We start from the raw sequence: 23,430 nt of genomic DNA on the forward strand, positions 1-23,430 counted from the left end.
GTGAGAGGTCTAAGGTTATATAAAGCAATGGCTTAAGTCATTAACTTGTGCATACAATAAACACTCGAGAAGGGGTAGTCAGGATACGTGACAAGCCCACACAAAGAGAAGAATCCCTCTCTTTCTCTCTTTTCAGACCACTGGTATCCATGCATTGAAGGTTAGTGAAGAAGGAGAGGGCAAAGCTAGAGCATTCCCCTTCTTTGTGTGTTTATTGTATGTGTTAGTTAACAGAAGAGTAGGGCTTATATTTCTGAGACCCCTTCCCTTATGATGCAGATAGTCTGCAAGCTGCATTGACTCACATTTCAACTCCTTGATCCAGCTGTGAGGAGGGGAGAGCATTCTGTCCTTGGACACCTTCTTGGGTTGGGGATGGTGGCTCCATGCGCTGGAACATAAGTGGTGTACGATTCTACACAAAAGCACAGAATGATGTAAAGGTAGATATTAAGATTGCTTTTGGATAGTGGAGTAATGGTGAATTTTTAGTTACTCATTATTGATTGTCTCCATAAAGACACCTCCATGGAGAGACCAAAAATACAGTCCACTGTTTATATCAGCAAACCAGAGTTCTCAACTCCATCAGCTGTAACTCTTGTAAAGTCAAAGGGTTTAAATTGCCAATTCAAGAGCCAGCTACCCCGAAATACTCTGCACAACAACACAGTAGCTCAGAGCAATGTAATGTTGCTGGGAAAGATTGGTCTTCCTCCTCTACTAAAGGCAGAGGGGTAGGGTTGTCACATGATGGCTAATCCAAAATCCCCATGTTTCTGATATTCCATGTCGGTTCCACTACAATACTAGCTGACGTTGTCAGCTGTGACAGTTTTTCCAAAATTAAACGTTTCCGATCCCCCCCCCCCAAAGATCTTGAGGCTCCCTTGGGATTGGTTTTGTTTTGGGGAAGTTGTTATGGGCTGTGGAATGGGGGAAGTCTTTAATTTCCCAAAACTGCTGCTGCCCATGACATCAACAGCCTTACACACATACTGTACATTGCACAACATAATTCCAGCCACTTCTGACAAATACAGCACATGGGTGAGTTCAATCCCTTTTTTTAATGTGACACTTTGTTCCTCTTCTTAGAATCCCTTTCTTATATTTCAGTAAACATTTTGTCACATCTCTCTAGTATAGCAAGCTATCGGTTCTTTCTGCTCACCTTCTTTTACAACAGGGGTGGGCTACTTCTAGAAGTCAAAAGGCCACACACTCCCAGGTAGCACTGGGACAGCTTCCTTTTTTAATGGGAAGTCAGGCTGGAGCTAGGCCACAGAATCTTTGAGCTAGGCCCTTCTCCAGGTGAGTGACAAGCAGGTGTGTCTCTAGGTGTCTATAGGTATTGATCTGTGGGCTGCAACTCCCTCAGAATTCCTAGAGAATTCTGGGAATTGGAGTTCAAAAAGTCCAAATGGCACATCCCTACTGGGATCTCCCTGACATGAAAGAGAGCACATATACTCACAACTTGTCATATGAACATAGCTTCAAAAGGAAAATAGCTGAAGCATGACTTTGTGGCTTTGAAAATCAGAGCAAAAGCAAGTTAGCTGAAAATGAAGAAGTGCTGTGGTTCTGTATGATAGTAGCTGATGCGCATAGATCCTGCATCAAATACCAGAAGTGTTCTAATAGCAGTGTATGTTTACTAAGGGATCCATATCTCATAGGAACACCACTGCCAGAAGCCACTTCCTGTGAGAAGCTCCATTGTGGTGTCAACCACCGAACTTTAGGCAGCAGGCTCTCAGTGAAGAACCTATTGAACCAACTCTGCCCTAATGCCACAAGAGTTGGGAGCGTCTACTCGCCAGATCATTAGTTCCTTGTGTCTTTTGGTTTTCACTAGCTCTTTTGCTCTGACCTCTGCTGCATTTGTTGATCCTGCTTTCTGATTTGTTGTTTGATCTTGACTGGGAACTTGATTAGACCATGAAATTGAAGCAGGCAGGAGCAGAACTAAATAGGGTTGGTTAAGGTCAGACAAAGATGTGTCGTGCAATCCTTACATCCACAGGCAAGGACTGGGTGGTTTCAGGTCAGGAAACCACACTGTTCCTCAAGCTACTCTGTTTAGCACAAGCAAAAGCTTCATTAAAAGATCTCTAATATTGTTAAGGCTGACCCTTTGGAGAAGCAACTTGACTGAAAACTTCCTCTGAGCTCTCCTTTGGAAGAGGGCGGTGGCAACATTTTGTAGTTCTTTTTAATTGATGCTGAGGTATCAGCTTTGCTTTGGAAGTTTTTAAAGTGCTGTCAAAGCATTTCTGATTCACTACATCAAAACAAGTGGGATTTTTTGGTATCCCGTCCTCTCCAAAGGCAAGAGGTTTTAAAGGGAAAGCTTCCAATTTCTCAATTGAAGATTTCTCAGTTGAGCAAAGGGAAACTTCCCCTTTAAGTTTTCTTTGCTTTGGAGGACAAGGGGGACCAAAAGTTTTTAACAGTTGCTAAATGATGCAGTGAATCAGCAATGCTCTGACAGCATTTAACAAAAACTTTCAATGTACCCTACTCATACTTTAAAAACAGTAGCACCTGACAGGAACATGGAAAAGAACAGTAGGAATGCTGGTTCACTCTAGCAATTATGTCCTCTGATTGCTGGCAAAAGGAGTGAACCAGCCCCACAGTGGACCAAATAATAGGCTAAATGCTCATATAGTCATCCTATTTTTTTTTTTGTTCTGACTTTGATCTCATGGAGAATTTGTACTAATGTTGGAGCACTGTGTGCAGCATGACATGGCCCAAGGGGTGTAATACTCAGGAAGTGCTGGAATAATTGTATTCAAGGTTCTGATTCTTAATACACACATGCACATACACTATAGTGACTTTTAAAAAAAGGTTGAGCTTTAAATCTCCCTGGCCCCCCATGAATCCATGAGTTGATTAAAAAAAAAAAGAAGGCTTATTCAACAGACAGGAAATGAACAAAAAAGAAAAATCTCAGTGTTGAGAACTGAGGGATCTTCCTTCAAATTGTATTTTATATTCATCGTGTACCTGTTCCTCTCGAATGGCCTGCAACTTCTTGGCCTTACTTTGGCGGTAATATTCCATGATCATCATGGCTGCATAGATTTTACCAACTGTCAGGTCAGTAGCTGCGGGATGAGAAAAGCAGAGAGCAAATTAAAAAAAATGTCCCTGCTTACTGTTTCCTTGGCAGTGAGTATAGGTGCTCTCTATTTTCTAATTTGTGCCCTGTTTTTTTCACTAGTGAGACACACTACCCAGCTGAGTGTGTGCAAAAAGGTACAGATCTTATAGTCCTTTGGAATATGAGCCCACTGAAACATCTGAGGACAACATGACAGATTAGATTGCTAGTGTAAACCACTCACTACCTGGTGAATTATCATGGAACACAGCCTCATATTGTGCTTCATGTAGACTCCTAGGCCCTGGAAGATGTTTTCTTAAGTAGTAAGTAGTAGTAGTAAAAGGCAGTGGCTAATACCGACAATGGACAATTGCCATCTGTACATTCAGCTACTTCACTGCATCTGTACTTTTTTGGGACAGCACTGAAACAGTCTGGACTTTTTCTTAGAAGAAGGCTCCCTCCCAATGTGTATAATCTCTTCAGAGAGCAACCACATTTTTAAAATTCAGAGTTCTTTCTTTTCAGATCCAGACTACATACTTGCTGAAGGAATACTACAGCTCAAAATTAACAGAATATCCCCAAGGGATTTAGACTTCTACATTGCACTTGTTCCTCAGAAATAAAATGACACAAGGAAAAGGATGGTGTGACCGAAGCTGCTGGCTATACAGGTCTCTCCTCTTCTTGTCCAACCCATTGGCAAAAAAGTGAACTGAAGACGGTCACAGAGAATATGGTGATGGTGAGGAACCCAAAGAAATACACATTCCTCTTAATGTAGAGTTTGATACCAAGAGACACATATTTCTGATTTTTATTTTTCATATACATTCAGTGGGAAGGCAGAAGGCGTGGCCTGTCCAGAACCCAAGTCAGTACCTAACATGAGGCTCCAGCAAGGAGTGGGGTTAGCCTTGACCATGGCAGCGACAGAGAAGTGACATGGCTATCCAGAAGAATGGAGGCTAAAAGTTAAAAAAGTACTACAAATACTGTTTCCCAGGATAGGGGTGAGAATTGTGAGGCAAAAAGAGATGCTAGAAACTCCAATTATTCAGGTTATTAAATCATAACTGCATTTATTACATTTATTACATGGCTAACATATGTTTAAATTCACTCTCATGACAAAATTTCATAGTATGTTTTAACCCTTTAAGGAACTTTTAAAAACCTGGTTATTTAGACAGGCCTTCCAGACTATTCTACCAACAGAATTCAGGGAACTTACTGGCCCATTCCCTTCAGCTCGGCCCACGTGTCAGGGGGCAGGCGGGGGTGCGTGCAAGTGTGCGGGTGTGGGTGTGTCATGTTCCCAGGGGTTACAACAGCAGAGTCTGATAAGCCAGTCCTATCTCAGAAATTCAGAGAATGCAGAGCCGATATCCAAATACCAAAGCCAACTCACACAACGTAGTCCAGGATCAGAGTCCAAAGCCAAGAGCCCAAAGAACAAGGTTCAAGGTAGTCAGGAACATGGATGCAAGCCAGAGGTTTGACTTGTTGCTTCCACAGACTTTCAGCCGTCTGAGAGCTGTTTATATAGTAAAACAATCCTTGAACTGCTGGAAGCCTTTTCATCATGTCAGAACTCAGGGCTAGTTGATTGGACGTTTCTGTAGGCAGCCTTCAAGTGATCCTCTGACCTTTTTGTCATAAGTCTTCCCCGAAGCCTGGCCTGAAGCCTATCTGGGGGGGGGGGGGGAGGAGAATCTGGAGGCGATTCAGCTGTTTGTGTTTATAATCGCTCAGCATTCTCCTCAGTTACAGTTAACCCCTCAGATTCCAGATCTTCGGCTGCACTCATGACTGTGTGCGAGCGTGTGTGTGTGCATGTGTATGTGTGTGTGTCTCTCTCTGTGTGTGTGTGTGCAGGCATGCATGCATGTGTGTGCGTACAGGCCGGCGTCCATGTGTGTATGGCCGGGTGTATGTCTGCGTGGCCGCACATACACACACACACACATTACACACACACATTTCTGTTCCTTCAGCTCTCAAAAACTTTGAAAATATCCGGTGTGGCCATTACTGTAAAAAGCTTTGAGATCCCTGATCTGGAACATAAATTCAACGTCTATATTATGCCTAACGTTCTTTTTATTCCTTTATTCCTTATTTCAAAACAAAATAGAACAAGACAAGCGAGATTAAAAGTGTCTAAATGTTTCATTATCTTAACTTTCTGGGGAAAGGATTAAAAGGTTACATTTAAAAAATACTGTGTTGGACTCCTGTTACGGTTTCAATTAGATGAGGAAGCCAGGTAAAACAATCAAAAGATCAAGAAGTATTTCTCTGTTCCAAAGAGATTCACCATAAAATTAATATAATGTTAATTCAGCGGTAAAGGTTGCTGGGATTAAAACTAAATTTGTTGTTGAAATTGCTATCTGAGCAAATTTCTCTACATGTTAAATAGGGAATTCTGGGTAATTTTTGCAAGCTTTATTTAAAATTGAGTATAATGGTATATTTATTGGTATAAAAAGTGAGTTTTTCTTTGAGAAAAATCAGGGGGATAGATGAGGACCAGATACCTCCCTATCTAGTCTAGTCTAGTCTAGTCTAGTCTACATTTAGCAGCAGTAGTAGCTGTAGTAAGGTAGCAAATATGACACTTATGCCTTAAAACTGTGCTTAAACTGCTACATTTTCTGCCAACTTTTAAGGGAACTGTTTTGTGAATTTGTACATTTATGTAATGTTTTAATTTGCTTGAGATTATTCACAAGGAATCATTATTACTCATGTTCATTGCATTGATAAATATACTGATTGATAAAAATTAAGAAAGCTGCATTCTGTGAGTAAATCTTGCAAATCCCAATTAAAATTGATTTAATGTTTGCTTAGCTACTGTAATGTGCGAACTTTTTTATAGCAACAACAACAATGTACCATTCCAGTCAGCTGTATTAACTGTTTGCCAGAATGCTGTTACTTGTGCCTGCGAGTTAGCATAATTTATGTTGTTGGGGACTAACATGTATACATACACATGCAAATAATTCCACCAACTAGGCAGATGGCACTGCAGTAATAATTGTGAATATTCCATGAATGTCTCCATTAACTTGACACACACACACAAAAAAAGGCTTGTCACAGACAGAGATAAGAAAAGGTAGTGCTTACATTTATGAGGGGTTACCAGGAGATCAAGTGTTTTCTGTGAAAGATTAGGCCAGATTGCCATCATCTCTTTCCTCAGTTCAGCATCCATCTGCTGTTTATCAGCTCCACCTAGAAGATGCAAGCCAGGAATGAAAGGTTACAAAATAAAGAGCTGTACATCTGAACTCCATCACTTCTGGAAATCTTAAACTTCTTCTGGGCTTGAAAATACGAAGCGTTTCTTTCTCCCGATTTCGTGTTAGCTTGTGCTTCTTGGCGCTACTTAAGCACAGATCTTACAAGAATTTTGATCCATATTATTCCACTTCTCTTCTTTCTTAAGAAATCAATGCCTCTTTAAGGCATAGATCAAAAGACTTCCAAAAAGCTTGGAGAAACAGTTTATAATCCTTTAAAACCATTTAAGCCACTTTTGCCTGCTGGATCTCTCCCACCTCACTGCCCTTTGATTTAGTATGTTAACACTAAATTGAAAGGTACCACTGACACCACACATTCAGTGCTAATCCACCTCAGAAATCAGTTATTGTACTTTCAAAAATTGTTGTTTGGAAAATCTGAAGGAAATCCAAGAAATGACCTTCTGCTGCATTTCTGTGCTGGATTTTTGTTCCTGTGCGTTTGTTCTTTTCTGTTTCTGACTGGAATAGCATTGAATTGAAAGCTTCTGATACAGTGGATAATCCACTTTAGAAATCAGCTGCTCAAAAAATATACTGTTTCAAAATCTGGAGACCCTAAAAATGATCTTCTACTGTTTTTTTTTAAGCTTTCCTGGTTTATTTAAGTGGAGCAGCACTAAAACAAAAGCTTCTGACAAAAAGACTCTCTTGCCATGTGAGCTCTAACATTGACACAAAGTGAGACAACAGCAGAGAGAGAGAGAGAGAGAGAGAGAGAGAGAGAGAGAGAGAGAAATTTTCCTGAAATGTACTAGTATTTCAGATTGCACATGGGAGAAGGCATGTTTTCCCTCCTACCACAGGTAGAGGAAACTGCCACACATAGCAGACATGGAAGTGGTGGACTGTTGGCGGTAGCAGTAGTAGCCATATTCCTCGTGATGTCCCCAGCCATTCCTCTCTGTTGGAGGGCACAGCTGTGTGTGCCACATAAAAAGGTTCCCCTTGACATATAGTCCAGTTGTGTCCGACTCTAGGGCATGGTGCTCATCCCCGTTTCCAAGCCACAGATTCGGCATTTGTCCAAAGACAGTTTCTGTGGTTACGTGGCCAGTGTGACTAGGTACGGAATGCCGTTACCTTCCCACCGTGGGGGTACCTATTTATCTACTTGCATTTTTGCATTTTGCATGCTTTCGAACCACTAGGTTGGCGGGAGCTGGGACAAGCGAGGGGGGCTCACTCCGTCGCATGTATTCGACGACTGCTGGTCTTATGGCACAGAGGCTTCCACGGTTTAACCCACAGCGCCACCACGTCCCACATAATCTGTCCTAATTCTTTAAACTGGCCCACTAGCCTCAGGCTGGCAGAGAATGCTAACTCACTGTCAGCTTTGAACTGGCAGTCCAGTCAGCCTCCATGGAGAATGAGTATCATCATATCCTTTGCTACAGGTAGCTAAATGTCTTGGGCCGGGCTGATTCTCTCCTCAGTATATCCTTATATGCACAGAGCCAGCACACTGAAGAGAAGGTATCTGGAAGTTGAGTCAAGGCAACTGGACTTCTTTCTTGTTTGGTTGAAATGTTTCACTACTCATCCAAGTAGCTTTGAAGCTACTTGATGAGTAGCAAAATGCTTCAACCTAACAAGAAAGAAGTCCAGTTGCCTTGACTCAACTTCCAGATAACCACACCTGGATGACTGAGAATCTTCACAGATGTATTCTAGAGAAGGAGCGTATCATAATCTTTCCGCTGTTACTTTTATTTTCTATGCACCACAAGAAACCTTACCAAGAAGTATAGGACACACTCTGACAGATCTGGCAGAAACCATTACAGCAAAAATTCAAGTCAGACCTTCAGCCAAGCAGAGTGGGGAAAAAGAAGCCATGAAGCTTAGAACATTTCATTATCTTTCCTTTACACTGGTAAGATTGTTTTGTAACCTGGGACTCCTTCTGGTGGCTTTTTAACATTAGTGTCTTCTAGTACTAGATTACTTCAGCAAGCTGAGAGCCAGAGTGCCTGCTCTGAGCCACTTTCCCCCATATGGGGCAGCTGATTTGATAGCTCAGGAAGTTAAGCATCTGGCTGTGGAGCCAGAAGCTGGGAGTTCAATTCCCCTCTGTGCATCCTAGAAGAGCCAGCCTGCATGGCCTTGAGTAAGCTGCCCGGTCCCAGGATGCCCCAGAAAAAGGGAGTGGTAAAACATTTCTGAGTACTGGTTGTTCTGGGATTTTCGGGCTCTTTGGCCATGTTCTGAAGGTTGTTCTTCCTGATGTTTTGCCAGTCTCTGTGGCCGGCATCTTCAGAGGACAGCAACCAGCCAACTACACCAGAGCACAGAGTGCTTGTCCTCTGAAGATGCCAGCCACAGAGACTGGCAAAACGTCAGGAAGAACAACCTTCAGAACACGGCCAAAGAGCCCGAAAAACCCAGAACAACCATTAGATCCCGGCCGTGAAAGCCTTCGTGAATATATTTCTGAGTACTGTCTACCTAGAAAACCCTGAAATGGTTGCCATAAGTCAGAACTGGGTTGGTGGCACACAATTATTACATGGTTCAGGGAAGCTTTTATTTGCCAAAGACAGTTTTTCTATCCTTCCTTCAATTTAAAGCATTCCACACCAACAGATGACAGGTGCCATAGTAGCTTAGGGTGTGCTTTTCCCTATTCTGTTTCATTTCACAGAATTCCATACCCTGTGAGAAAAGAGTCTGTTCTCTCTTGCTGAGCTTGCAGAGATTTCACTTGCCTTTGGCAATTTTGATGTCAAGTGCAGTCCGGATCAATGCCATGAGGGTGGAATTGAAATGGACTGTGTTGTCGTCTGCCACAGGCAGGTCCATACGAAGTAGTCTCTGCGGAAATTCAAGCAGAAAAATGTCATTCTATGAACTCCCCATTTCCCAGCTTGCCATGCACAGAGCAATTTGAGAACCCTGGGGAGAACTCTGAACCCACAGACTTTTTCTTCAACTCCTTGAGGTTTATCTGTCCTCTCAGCTACATGTGAAAATCAAGGCGTTTGCATTAATTCAAAGTCAGCTGCACGCTCAGTTTTTATCCCACCCAATTTTTCATTCAAATGTACAATGTCTTCTATTCACTGATGTCAAGGATTCTGCATCAGCTGCTATAGTGTACAGCCTGGATTGGTCCATCATCATAACCCTATAATCTCATCTTATTTCTAAACATGTTGCTTAGACGTTCATTCCACTGAAATAACTGCTACTCTTTTTTTTTAAGTGAAGCGTTTTTGTGACTGGTCTTCTGAGCTATCTGTTTCCCTTTTGGAGATGGACAATGACTTTGGGAGACAGATAACTGTTTCCTAAATGTCTCTCCAAGACAACCTGTATGTTTCCTGGCTTTTCTTCTTCTTCACTGGATGCCACTTTACTATCAGAAACAGGAAGAAACAAATGGCCCCATTTTGCTACTATACTACTTTCTATCTCTATAATTGTTGATAGAAATTAGGAATCCAAGTGGATCCCATGTGTTTTATCCCTCTAGACATCATATAATTTTCTCTGGAATTAATTTCTTTTGAGGTCCTCTTTCTGACTTCCATAGAGTTCTCCCCAAGGAGCTCATTTTTTTGATTATATATCAAAGCAAAAATTGTAAAAACTAAACAAACAAAATAAAAATCCTATCTCTCCGAGAAAGCAGCAGACAGCAGCAGTAAAGGGCTGGGGTCCAAGGAGAATGCACTGTAACCATTCCACAGAGCAGGTTTCCTCAAATGTGCAAGACTAGAAGCATGCGAAAGGAACATGCAGCATGCACCACATCACAATGCAAAGGCATCCATAGAGAACACTTTGAGACTCATTCATAGCTCTGGTATCGATTGCTCTAAAGGGAAAGGTCCGGATTATGGGCTCTTGGTGCAAAAATGGGTGTGCCCTTAAGGTAGAAAAGAAAGAAATGAAATTGACAGACTATGGGCCATGTGCCATTCCTCTGAGCCAAGGCCGTGGGCTGGAAGTCACACAAGATGCTCAGGGTGGGGACTTGACCTGCTGGTGCATTAGCTGAGATAGGCTGCAGACCAATGGAAAGGGTGGTTAGACGACTGGGATCTTTGGGTTTGTTAAGTGGATGTCATTGAACAGAGGTGCACAGGATGATGACGGCTGACATCAAAAGAGGGAGGGAAGAAAATGAAAAAAAAAAGACAGGAGTATACATACATACAGATGATGAGGATGACATATTCAGTAGCAAGACTCCTCAGGAACCTAATGTTCAGAAAACCTTTAAATCTCAAGAGATCAACTTGTGTTCTGGGCCAATGGAATAAATCTTTCCGAATGCTGTGCTTGGGTATTCGGCATTCTCTTTCTTGGCAATAAGAGTGATAAAAATGCTGTATGTCCCCTCATTCTTTTTAATATTTCTGAGTCATGTATCAAGCTAGTTTTCCCTTACCATCTGATATATCGGCCAAGTTTTGTCACACAGTTTGATACAAACTTCAAAGGGTCTGGCAGAGTGAAACATTTGTTTATGGAGACTCATCTCCTGCAGAACACAAGGCAGCCTTCTACATCATCTTCCCTGTGCCATTGCATTTTAAAGTAAACACACTGAGGGGTTTGAAAGAGGTTTTTTGGACATTTTGGAAGTTCACTTAGATTAGTTGATATTAGTTTTATTCTCGGTCAGAATGCAACAGCTACACCACTTGGGTAGCTCAGATAGTTGACTTCCTCAGGGACGATACTGAAAATGCTTCTCTCCAAAACCACATCATACATTACCATAGGCAGACTATGGTCCAAATTTTATGTAAGGGGGCTCATTTGTAATTCTGGGATGAGCTTCCATCTTTGATTAGATCACTGCACCTTATCCAGAGAAGAAACTGGTGCAACATGGCTGTGCCCACTCACAACTGGTTCACGTGGCATGGAACCCTTTAACAGCAGTGTCCAGCTCTGGGAGGCAGCAGTGCTATCATGTGAATTTAAAAGTGACCTGCTCAAAGCTGCCACCCATGATTAGATTCTGTCAAATGTTGCCACATTGGAGCTATCTGGCCAGACATCTTGATACTGCAGTGACTTGTAAACCCTTTCCTGCTCTGCCTGCTTTTTCCTGGACATATCCAAGCTTTCCTTATACTGACCCAAGGCATCCACGTGCCAATCATAATGTAAATAAAGTCCCACAGACTTGTGGACCAGTATTCACAGAAAACCACACTTTGTCTAGAATTTCATTCATGGTGAACATGAATTTCTGAGGTTTTTATTACTGTGGCAAAGAATTCACAAGGGGTTAATTTGGGGACAGCAGCCCATTCTCTGCCCATTGAATGAAGCACGGAGGAAAACAGTAAGAGAGAAGAAAAGGCCAGATCAAGCTAGCCATACTATACGGACTAACGGACATGAAAATGCCATGTAATGTACAGGCTTGAATTCTGTAGAAGCAGCAAGTCCTACAAATTGCTATCCGACACAGAAGAGTCCCTGAAGACTCTGTGTTCTCTGGGACTGCAACAGTGACAAGGAATAATGGGGGAATGGATGGATATGGGCAGAGATTCTCTCATTATTTCCTCCAGAGGAAGGTATAGGAGTTATGCAGTCTTTATTTCAGTGGTTTTCTGAACACCAAGTGCCATAAATAAGTGACTCTGCGGATGAATAGATAATGGTAGCTGATAGGAAGGACGGTAGCATAAACAAAGGAATAAGCTATTTTAGAGTTATAAGTTATTAAAATACAATTTTAACCCAGATGATATTGGAAGATAAAAGCACAGATATGGAAATGGCACAGTTATTAATAGGATCTACTGATCTTGACCTCTATCCCAAGGCTCATATATCTTGAGCAATGCCTACTGTCTTCAGTCTCTTCACTCTTTTTTCACTAATCCTAAACTAATCTAATTCCTGAAATCCAATGCAAGGCTGTGCTAAACTCTGTGTTAAAATTAACCATGAACTAGAGATGGTCTCCCAAGTGCTGATGTTTATGCTTCACTGTGTATTTCCTTGCAAGGCAGCTCTCCTATAAAATGTTCACAAACTAGCTGGTTTAGCTGATTTTTCCCTCTCTTCACTCCACCTTAGTCCTGTCCATCATTAGCTGGTTTAACTATTCCATCTCTGTCAAGACTTGTTACATTCTCTTACTTTCATGTGTGCCGTATTCATAGAATGCTCTTCTCCAGGCAAAACATGATCCTTGCAACCATCCCATTGCAGGAGGTACGTTCTGCAGTGTGAGCTTTGTGATATTTCGAAATTCACTGACTTCACTGAAAAGGCAGCCAGAATATTTGAGGTATTTTCAAAACATGGTTCCTTCCAACAGTGCCCCCATAAGAAGAACTTCTTGTTACCCAGTAACAAGAAATGGGTTTTCTGTTAATTCAGCCTTTATTCCATATGCACTACCATTGACACATGAAATGAAATACATAGTGTACTAAGACATTAAAGACATTTCCTTCTCTGATCACCATCTTTTTAGGTCAAGCAGTTTCCATTAGGCATATTGTATGTCCGGCCAGTTCTGGTTTACGACAACCCTAGTATGATTTCCAAGCTATGTGAGATAGTAAGGAGTGGTTTTACCAGTGCCACTGCCCAGTGAGTTTCTGTGGCCAAGTAGGAATTTGACAAACTCAGGCCTCCTGAGTCCTAGTCTTGACAGTCTTATATACTATATTACACTGGCTCTCAGAAAATAACTCAGAAGCATGGAATCGTACAGCTGCAAGTGTCTATGAGTTAAATCCCCTACCAAAGTAGCTAATTCACAGCTGAGCATATTTGAGAGCTCGCAACTTCTTTCTTGTTTTCTTTCTTCTTGTAGGCTGAATTTGTCAAATGTAATCATGGAAATGAGTGGTCAGAAAGGATAAGAAAAATTCAGTTTAGATATGAAAGAGACCACAGCTCAATAGGACAACACCAAACTCTTTCCTGATCTCCAGAAGCAGTGCTTGAATAGAACTTTGCCTGAGACTTTGGGAGAGAGTGCCATGCTGTTGGACAAGGTGGATCATAAGTTTGTAAGTTCATACAGCAACTCCAAAGTGGTTCCTCTCAAAACAGACTGCTGCTTAAGTGCAGCATGTGACAAAGTATGGCAACACAGTACAATTACTTTGTACTCACAGGCGTCAGCTTCTGCAAAGTCCAGAAGAATGACCAAGGATCGTTAGCAGAGAACACGCTTTGGAAGTAAAAGGTCCCCGACACCTTCACTTCAAAGTATTAAGTAGCAGCTGATGGAGAAAAATTGTGCCCAAGACTCTGGAAAGCCCCTACTCCTTTCAAAACACATTAACAGGTTACTTCTTGTAACACTGGGTTGTTATGTGTGATTTCACACCATTGGGTCTGTGCCTGCACAGAGCCACCCCTTTCAGAACCTACTATACAGTACTTTGGCCCTATCCCACTTCCCCTATAGTGCATGCTTCAGTACACCTTCTCCTTAGTTTATAGAGTTGGACACCACAGACGCAGAGAGCTGTTAACTGTAGATCCAGAAGAGGGGAGGAGGGCAGGCCATGTGAACACAGAGATGGCCACTTGAAGAACAAATGTTCCAAGAAGCCACCTGTTTTTCTTATTGTGGCCCCAATGTATTCACACTAAAAGGTGGAGACTAGTGAACTCATCTCCAAAAAGGCAGTGGAGATGGGCACTTGCATTCATTGAACAATCAAAATCAAGGAAAGGCTCCACAGTGGTAAAATGTATTAAAACATTTTAACCTTTGAAATAGTGAATATAGAGGCATAATGCTTATCAGCTGTGGCCAACTAGGCTGATAAGGCCGCTAGATAACCTTTTATAGAGAAAAGGGGCACATTTTTATCCAATAACATAAGCAAAAAGCATAACACTTGATAAACAAACATTTGTCAGGATCCAATTGCTGGTCTTCGGGAATTTGCAAAAACTGCTATTTGCAGGCATAAGACTTGAGAGCATAAGGCTTTTTTTGCACCTTGTACTATGTCAATTACTCTGTCCTAGATTGGATTCTCCATGCTGTAAGGCTTAAGGTGTCCAATCTGGGATGGTATCAATCCCAGTTCTTTTGAGATGATATCCAGCTAAGGTGGCAGAAGAACCATTGACTAAACTGCAGAAGAAGAGGGTATCACATCTCATAATGATCATGAAAGAGCTATTAGTACATCATGTGGCCATTCCCAACAAAGTTTCACTCCCTGATTAGTAACAAGAAGGCAAAAGCAGGTACTGTGTCTTTCTACTCCAGAATTGTAAAAAGGCATCCTTTAGGGAGTTTTGCCTGTTCCTTCTCTGCTATAGTATAATGCAAATTTTCTGTAGTTCTTCACAGGGAATGCATCAATATGAGGTCAATCCTATATTTGAAACAGTTGCTCAGATTGGAACAGATGGAGTTTCTATTTGTGAATATCCCTGAATATTCTGCTCAGCAAGGTAATTCATTTCCACTGGAACATGATGAGGTAGATGCTGTGGCAAATGTGCCAGTTCCAGGGCACAGCGTGTGGTCTACAGATTTCTCGGATCTGGTGCCAACCTCGTTTATGTACCAAACAGTGGTGGAGTTGCTTGGGATGATATGCATAGTAACATCAGCAAGCAGTGCGAAAAGCCTTGCAACCTTTGAACACAGCTATAAACTCCAAAAAAGTTGATATTATGTTGAGCCCCCCTGGTCATCCAGCTGCCTTCCGTGTGACACCGGAGGCAGTGTCCTATCATCCCTCTTTGGCACATCTGTTGTCACTATGATGCATGTTTCGGTGGAACAAAAGTGATCCATTGGGACAATTTCTTTGATGTGGTCCACATGGAAGTGTTTCAATGGCACCATAAAACTGCTTTCTCCTGGTACTGAAGGTAGGATCATAATGTTGTAATAAGCACTACTGCAGAAGTCTCATACACAGCCTGTTAAGATGGGAAATTGAGAAGTCAAGAACATAACAATCAATTTTAGGATTTATAGGGGCATGCCTGTCAAATGGTCAACAATGACTTGAAACACAGTTATAATACTTTGAGCTCTGTCGTCAGGATCCATAACTATGGCTTGTGAGGAAAGCAATCTGGATCTGCTGAATACTATGTCAATGCGTTGGAATCAAATCGAGCTCTGATGATTATTATGTCTATTTGCGAAGCCTTTCATGGCCGGGATCTTCAGAAACTGGCCATGGGCAGCCCCCTCAGCCCTGTTATGGCAAACTTCTACATGGAGCATTTGAAAAAACTTGCCCTGGTTTCGGCACCCCTCGCACCCAGAGTCTGGTTCTGATATGTGGATGACACCTTTGCAATTTGGAGTCACGGTGAAGAAAAATTGGAAGAATTTCTCAACCATCTCAACAGCATCCACCCAAATATACAATTCACCATGGAAAAAGAAATAAAGGGCCAGCTCCCCTTCTTAGATGTCATGGTCCTATGCAAAACTGACCTCCGACTGGGACACAAGGTCTACAGAAAACCCACCCACACAGACCGGTACCTACCCAAAAACTCCAAACACCACCCACAGCAAAAAAGAGGCATAATCAAAACACTGGTAGACTGTGCAAATCGGAACTGTGAAGCTCAGTTTCTCAGCACTGAACTCAACCATCTGAATTGGGCCCTACAGGCAAATGGCTACTCCAAAAATGAAATCACAAGAGCCATCAAACCTAGAAAACAACACCGAACTGAAGAAGAAAAACAGCCACCCACAAATAAAGTATTTCTGCCATACATCAAAGGGGTCACGGACTGCATGGGGAAACTTTTGAAAAAACACAACCTACAAACAGTATTCAAGCCCACCACAAAAATACAACAAATGTTATGGTCAGCAAAGGACAGAAGGGACCCCCTCACCACCGCAGGAGTATATCGGATACCTTGCAGTTGTGGCCAGGTATATATTGGAACCACAAAACAAAGCATCCACACCTGAATCAAAGAACATGAGAGACATTGCAGACTACAACAACCAGAAAAATCTGCAGTAGCTGAACATGCCCTGAAACAAACTGGACATGAAATTCTATTTCAAAATACTGAAATACTGGACAACACCAGCAATCATTACGTCAGACTGCACAGGGAAGCCATTGAAATCCAGAAGCACCAGCACAGTTTCAACAAAAAAGAGGAAAGTATGAAGCTCAACAAAACTTGGCTCCCAGCTCTCAAAAATACAACGTGCAAAAGGTCAACAAACTCTACCCAGCCACATGGACAGGGGATCACTACACACAAAAGACCAGCTAATGACACCATCAACCACAGGAACAGATAATTTCTTCTCCTTAGCACAACAATACACCCACAACAAGACACACTAATCACCCATCTGCAGAAAAAGACAAAAGCCTATCTCACAGCCACAAATACTGCACTCCCAAGCCAACTACACCAGAACACAGGTTGCTGTCCTCTGAAGATGGCGGCCACAGAGACTGGCGAAACGTTAGGAAGAACAACCTTCACAACATGGCCAAAGAGCCCGAAAAATCCACAACAACCAATATTATGTCTGTTTTGGAATCAAATATGATTTGTTTTTTCATATTGATATTTGGTCCCATGTCTTTTAGGAGAGTTAAGATAATGCTGTGACGGTACTGTAAACATGACTTGGTGTGGGCAATGACCAGCCAGTTGTTGATGCAGGAACGATGACAATACTTTGCTTTCTTCAGTAAGCTGTCACCACTGTCATAGCCTTGGTAAAGATGCTTGGTGCCACAGAAATGCCGAAAGGAACAACATGTACTGATAGTAAACCTTTCCTAGTAAAACCGAAGATACTTCTGATGTGAAGGATGGATGGCCACATGAAAGGAAGTGTTCTTATTAATGTTGCAAACCAGTAGTGCTCTCTGTGCAAGAGGAGAAGATCAGCCACAATTGCCATGCAAAAATATTTTGCAGTGACAAATGCTTTGACACTTCAAAAGTCTGAAATAGGTTGTAGACCTCCATCTTTCTTTGGTACTGTGAAATACCAGGAGTAGTAAACAATGTGACTGAGATGTAGAAGGAAAGCCTCCTTTGCTGAAGAAAGTTTTGATTTCCCGTAGCACTTCAATACAGGATGTTGAACAGAATATGTTCACTGGTGGAAGACACATAAATCAATAGTGACATTGTTCCAAACCTGAACATGTTGAGTAAGTCTGGTACCAAAGACAGCAGGTCCAATACCAATACAAAATACTGGATGGTATCAAACAGTCCTGGTATTGTAGATGGATTTTATTGTAATAGCTGAAGTGACAATGAGAGTAAGGGCATCAAACCCCTTGCTTTCTTTATAAAGATCTCCATTTGGAACCCGAAGATGAAGACTGCTGGGAGTGAGAAGGGGCTGGAAGGCCTCCCATTTGTACGGCCACTGTGACTAACCTGTGATCTGCCTCCAATTTCTCATCTGTTTTAGATGAATAAAGACCCTGGCAACCAAAGGGTATATCAATTTCCTTGTCCCTGTTATCTTGTGAGAGACTGTTGGATTAGAGTCATGCATGCCCTTGCAAGGTAACGGCCCCACTAAAATGTTGGCAGAACAACTGGCTATATTAAGTGGCATTCATTGGCTGCTGAGATACCATTTGCAGCCTCCTTAAGAAATAATCCTCCTACCTGCTTCGGACAGCAGCTATCTTATCTCACAGGAATGTCTGATATCATCCCAAATAAGCCTGCTGGTTGGCATTTTGTTGTTGTTAAGAGCTGCTCTGGACTAGGTGTTGTGTCCAAGCAGATCAACTCACCTTATTAGAGAGAACAATTCCCCCTCCCCCCACATTGATAAAGCCATTACTACAGATTTTGGTATAGGATGCTGGAAGAAGTGCTCATAAACTCCTTCTTGTACTCTGTACAAATTGTCAAGATAGCTACTAGAAACCAATACTGATTATGGCTTTTTGGTTTATATCCCTAGTATATATGCTTAGTACATTGCAGATGCTATACTACTATTTTTCTGGGTATCAGAGCATGCTGGACTAAAAATTGTTATTTGTTCAATTATTTTCGGATGTTAAAATCTCCAACAGACTTTTTGAACAAAAATACCTATATCTCTTGTGTACAGTGATATGCATCCTAAGAGAAACGCAACATCCCATTCCTGCTTCTGGAATAGCTCACAAGATAAAAGGACCTATTTAACAGACTGAAACAAACAAACCCTGACTTTACTAAAGTAGCAAGGAACATCTGAGGACTTACTGACATTTGTCCTATGGAAAAACACTTCAGTAACCTGAAGAAAAACATTAAAATCTATGTTGCCATAAAGGCTTAAGTCCAATAGTAGCATTGGGATTCTCTCTCTCTCTCTCTCTCTCTCTCACACACACACACACACACACACCTCTACCTATTCAAGGATATGTTTTTAGGGTGTGATTGGCAGAAGAGAATCACTGGTGGAAGCAGCTTCCACTCATATAATAACACTGGCCAATACATAGAATCATAGAAAAGTGAAGCTGGAAGGGGCCTACAAGGCCATCAAGTCCAACCCCTTGCTCAAAGCAGGAATACAATCAAAGCATATCTGCCAGGTGATTATCTAAGTTTTTCTTGAATGCCTCCAGTGTTGGAGCACTCTCCAACTCCTGAGGTAACTGGTTCCACTGTCATACTGCTCTAACAGTTAGGAAGTCCTACATCTATTAGGCTAACTTTCTAACATAATGGTTAGAAAATACTGTGCAAGCTTTTAAGTTCTTCAGAAAGCTTGCATAATATTTTGTGACCTCTAAAGTGACCTTAAAAATCCATGAATAACAATGTTAGCTTTTTTTGTTCTGACTAACATTGCTTCCCTGCCCTTATTTAGAACTTAGAAAAGCAGGGATCATATGGGAGGAGTGGAATAGCATGTGTAAACATCAGACCCCAGACAGATGATGTGGCACCCAGCGAGCTAGGCAACATGATCCTCCATTGTAGTTCCTCTGTCATCAGAGCAGCAAGACCAAGAGGACCGTCATTTAATATTAATACCTGACATCAATTGTTTCGGTAATGCTTATTTTTCTATCTAGTTTTTCAGGATGTTGTGTTCCAGAATAACAGGATGAATGGAACATCTTCAAGACAGGGTAGTGCAATCCATCTCAGGAACCAGGCTCACAAGCATTGCCTCTTACTCACCGTCTTTTTGAAGCATTCCATCTTTCCTTTGATGCTCTTTCCCAAGCAGATGTGGTCCTTTGCCTAACCTTCCTTCTTACTCTTCTATCACACAGCAACTCCTTCTATCGCACAGAGGAAACAGACTAGACTAAAAAATAGACTACCGATGTTATCCCAACTGACAAACCAGCAAGGTGTGTGTGTTTGTGTGTTTTCTTTCCTCTCCACTCTCAAGGATGACAGACAAAAGTCCATTTCACTGAAGTCAAAGAGAACATTTCAATATCTGTGCCATGAACCAGCAAAAGAAAATCAGTGGTTGAATGGGTAAAGGGGAGACCACACACACACAGAGACAGAAAATGAGATACAGAAAATGGTAGACTTGGGGAAGGAAAGGAAGCTGAAGATGTAGTTATGGAACTGTTACTGAAGTGTGTAAAAGGATTAGGGTTAGAGTATGGAGATACTAAGGAGCAGAGGGGGGAAAGCTTCTGATAGGTTAGAACTGCATTGACAGAGAAGGAGGCATGGAGCAGCAGAGAAAAGGGGGCAGAAAAAAAGTTAGTTACTTTATTTCTGTTTTAGAGTAGTGTATTACTTCCCCTAAGGTTGTGTTCTTTCATAGGGAGTCAAACCTTTATGGAGGCAGAAGCAGTGAAAAGAGGGTGTCTTGTTTTAAGTGACTCAAAGATATCAAAAGAAGCATCAGAAAAAACATGGGAACCTTTTTTTTTTTGCCTTGACTTTCTAGAGGCAGCCAGAAGGACACGAGGGAGCATTTTTGACAGGCAGGTGAGGAGGAGCCTAATATTTGAACCTAAGAATACTCTTGAATAACATGTTTGTATGGGACTAAATGTGATTTCAAATGCATCGAGTCTTCTAATTTCTCGGCAGTTATTTGGACACTAAGAAAGCACATACAGGACGTACGCAAGTCAATGATATCGTTCTTGTGCAGGAGGGCACTAAGTGTAAAGAACCTGCAACTGCTCTTATTAACCACAGGAGCCTTCCATTCCACCCCCCCTCATTTAATATTACTTACTGTAGGTGAGTTAGTAATAATTTGGAGGACTCCGTTTATGCTGTGGAGACCACAACAGGATATTTGGCCTTGGAAGCAGTTGTACTCGCATGTTCCATTCAGGGAATACAGAAGCCACAAAAACTTAATCTCATTTGAAGGCTTTAAAAGGGTGGGTAAGCTTCTTATGATAGGCTACACTGTTCAACTGCACATATGAAGACAGTAACTAAGCTCCAAGCATATGTGTCTCTACCACATAGGGATAACAAATATTTCTTTTCAATGTATCCTTAAACAGAAACACCCAAGGCTGTATGTCACTTTTTGGGGGGTTCTTGATATTCATATACTTAGAGCAACCCTGTTTGCTGCTGGAGATGAACCGATGGCACATAATGGTCAGATCAAATGCCTACATGGCTTCATTCAGCGCGTTTTGGGTCTTTGATCTCTCTTCCCCTTCTGGCTTTTGTTTCCAGTTAATCTGCAGTATCTGTATTGCCTAGATAGTCACAGAAAAATTGCAAGTGTTTTAGGCTGTCTGAGGGGGGGGCAAGGGAAATGGGTAATCACACTCCTAAAAGCAGTGTGTCTTCTGCTATATACAGAAGGATGGGCTGGTGGCAGTTTGATGGGGATTTTGAGTAGGAACATGCACCTTGGCTTTCCTTCTTACCCGCCCCACATCTACTGGCCATAATGGAGTCTCTGAAACATGGAACGCTAACGGTACTGAACGGACACACTGTTACTGCTCAAGAAATTGGATTGGGAGGAGGAAGGGAAAGAAATGTACAAAAATTATAGGTTTAAATATTTTGTCCTTAAAAAAAGTTAAAAATGAAGCTAACTTGAAATATTTTTGTTTATGTCTTTTAAAAAAATATTCTACCTTATATGCAACACGGGCTGGGCATTTCTTCCCTAACCCCAGGGGTGGAGACATATGTCTCAGCATCTCATACATGTCCGTGAAAGTCATCCGGCCCCTGGGAGCAAAAAATTAAAAAATAAAAACAACCAAAAAATAATAATAATAAAAAGGAAAAAATACACGGAAAAATAGGAGAGAGAGAGATGCAACAAAGAGAAAAAATATTGGAAATCAATTGGAAAAGGAAAAAAAAATGGAAGATAAAAATGTAAAGATTACTGTGCTGTTTGTCAGCAAAGACTCTGAATATGCTTGGTCTTCATGAATGATAGAAATAGAAGGATGGTTCCTTAAACTGTAGCTGTGATCCAGCAAAATGCTTAAACACATGCACTATAGTTTCAGAACTTATGTTCCCATCCCAAAAGGGACAGATTTAGCTGAAGCATGTGCCTCCATCTGTTTTGCCCAGTTTGAAATTATACGGCAGACCAAAATCCCCTTGCGTTTATTGGGCCAAGGAGAGTAAAGTCAGGTCCTCTTAGTAATGAACAACCACAGAAAAGGAGGAAAGAAAGAGAAACACAGGTTGAGATGAGAAAGCCCCTCTTTGCCAATGTGGGAGGAGGGCAGAGTACAGGGAGAGAGCGTGGAGGGAAAGGGAGGGTAGGAAGATTTGGGAAAGGAAGGAAAAGGGGAATGGTAGAGGTATCAATGGAGTCTCTGTCCTCCTCAGATGAAGTATTAATGTGCAGAGGGTGGAGGAGGTGGGTACAGAGAGACTCATAGAACCCTCCAGGCCTAGCTCCAGCTAACAGCAAGCAGAGATGGTTGAAGGTAACCGGTATGCTCCATGCGTTATTGGTCTGGGTGGAAGCATCATTTCACGCATTCTGTTGGCTAATTACATTAATAAATTACTCTTGAAAGTGCAATATAAAGATAGATATGTGTACAGATACAGATATATATAGATATATATATATGAAATATATATATTAAAGAAATCATAAGCAACATTCATTCCGTTGATGCTAGCAGGTTTTAGTGTAAGTCAAACCTTGCAAGCAACCCTATGAGGGCATTTCTTGCCTAAGCCCAGGGGGGGAGATATTACACGTAATAAACTGTACATATCCTTATAATGAATTCGGCCACTGCAAGAAGAATACATGGGGGTTAGTGCAGACGCTACAGGGCATGAGAAACACATACACCATCATCTACACACATAACATAGCAGGACTGTTGGCTAAAGATCTTCAGTCCAGCCATACTGCTACCCTTAGATTATGTAGAAGAGCTGAACCTTCCCATTGGCTGCAACAGGAGGAAATGAGTGCTTAAAACTGCAGGGCAGGTTTCATTGCAGCTCCATCTCCTTCCTCCTCAGTGCTGTCAGAAGGAAGGTGAGCCAGCTCTCTTTACATTGATCAAGACAGTGGACAGCTTGGCATGAATGCCTCTGCCTTATCAATAAGGTGAGATGATCATTATACAGTAAGGTGAGATTATCATAGGTCAAGTCAAAGGTGATTAGACCTGTGCGGAATCTTGGCTTCCTAGTTGTTCCCTTCCACCCAAGACCCACCCCCACAACACTAGGCACTGTTGCTTCTCAGAAACCCATAATGGACTCTTTGAAACTGGACACTGTGTCATGGACTTCAGAAGTCCTGGGATTCATATCAATGTTTCATTCACTTTCTGCTTATTGGAGTTGTTAACAAAGGCAGAGAAACCAGTGCTCAGGTGGGGGCAGAGCTGGATTTCCTACCCCTGCACAGCACAGGCTCTCTCATAGACATTCCCTCAGCTGGGCTTGGCAGGGTTTGCCAATTAGGGCTGGCAGTGTAAACAAACACATTAAACCTGGACTCAACGCTCATTCATTCTTAACAGGGCACAAGGAAGACAAACAATATTAAGAGAATGCTGGCTGGATCTTCTGCTAAGTTCCAATTAA

At 41.8% G+C, this 23,430-nt stretch overlaps 1 protein-coding gene across 9 annotated transcripts in view; it reads right to left on the reverse strand.

Moving 5' to 3' along the window:
- The window catches only part of CACNA1A (calcium voltage-gated channel subunit alpha1 A), a 355,947-nt gene that overhangs the window by 47,194 nt on the left and 285,323 nt on the right, over positions 1–23,430 (reverse strand). For 7 of the 9 annotated variants that reach the window (XM_078385849.1, XM_078385848.1, XM_078385852.1 and 4 more), the window contains 5 exons: positions 21,483–21,579; positions 9,156–9,261; positions 6,266–6,373; positions 3,022–3,122; positions 306–415 (listed from right to left, as the gene is read on the reverse strand). In XM_078385849.1, the coding sequence (XP_078241975.1) occupies positions 306–415; positions 3,022–3,122; positions 6,266–6,373; positions 9,156–9,261; positions 21,483–21,579 (522 nt within the window). Of the gene's footprint in view, positions 1–305; positions 416–3,021; positions 3,123–6,265; positions 6,374–9,155; positions 9,262–21,482; positions 21,580–22,524; positions 22,622–23,430 lie in introns of all 9 variants that reach the window. The other 2 variants (XM_072990312.2, XM_078385851.1) reach the window with 1 other exon arrangement.

This window comes from Pogona vitticeps, chromosome 2 (assembly GCF_051106095.1).
Source record: "Pogona vitticeps strain Pit_001003342236 chromosome 2, PviZW2.1, whole genome shotgun sequence".
Taxonomy (NCBI): Eukaryota; Metazoa; Chordata; class Lepidosauria; order Squamata; family Agamidae; genus Pogona; species Pogona vitticeps.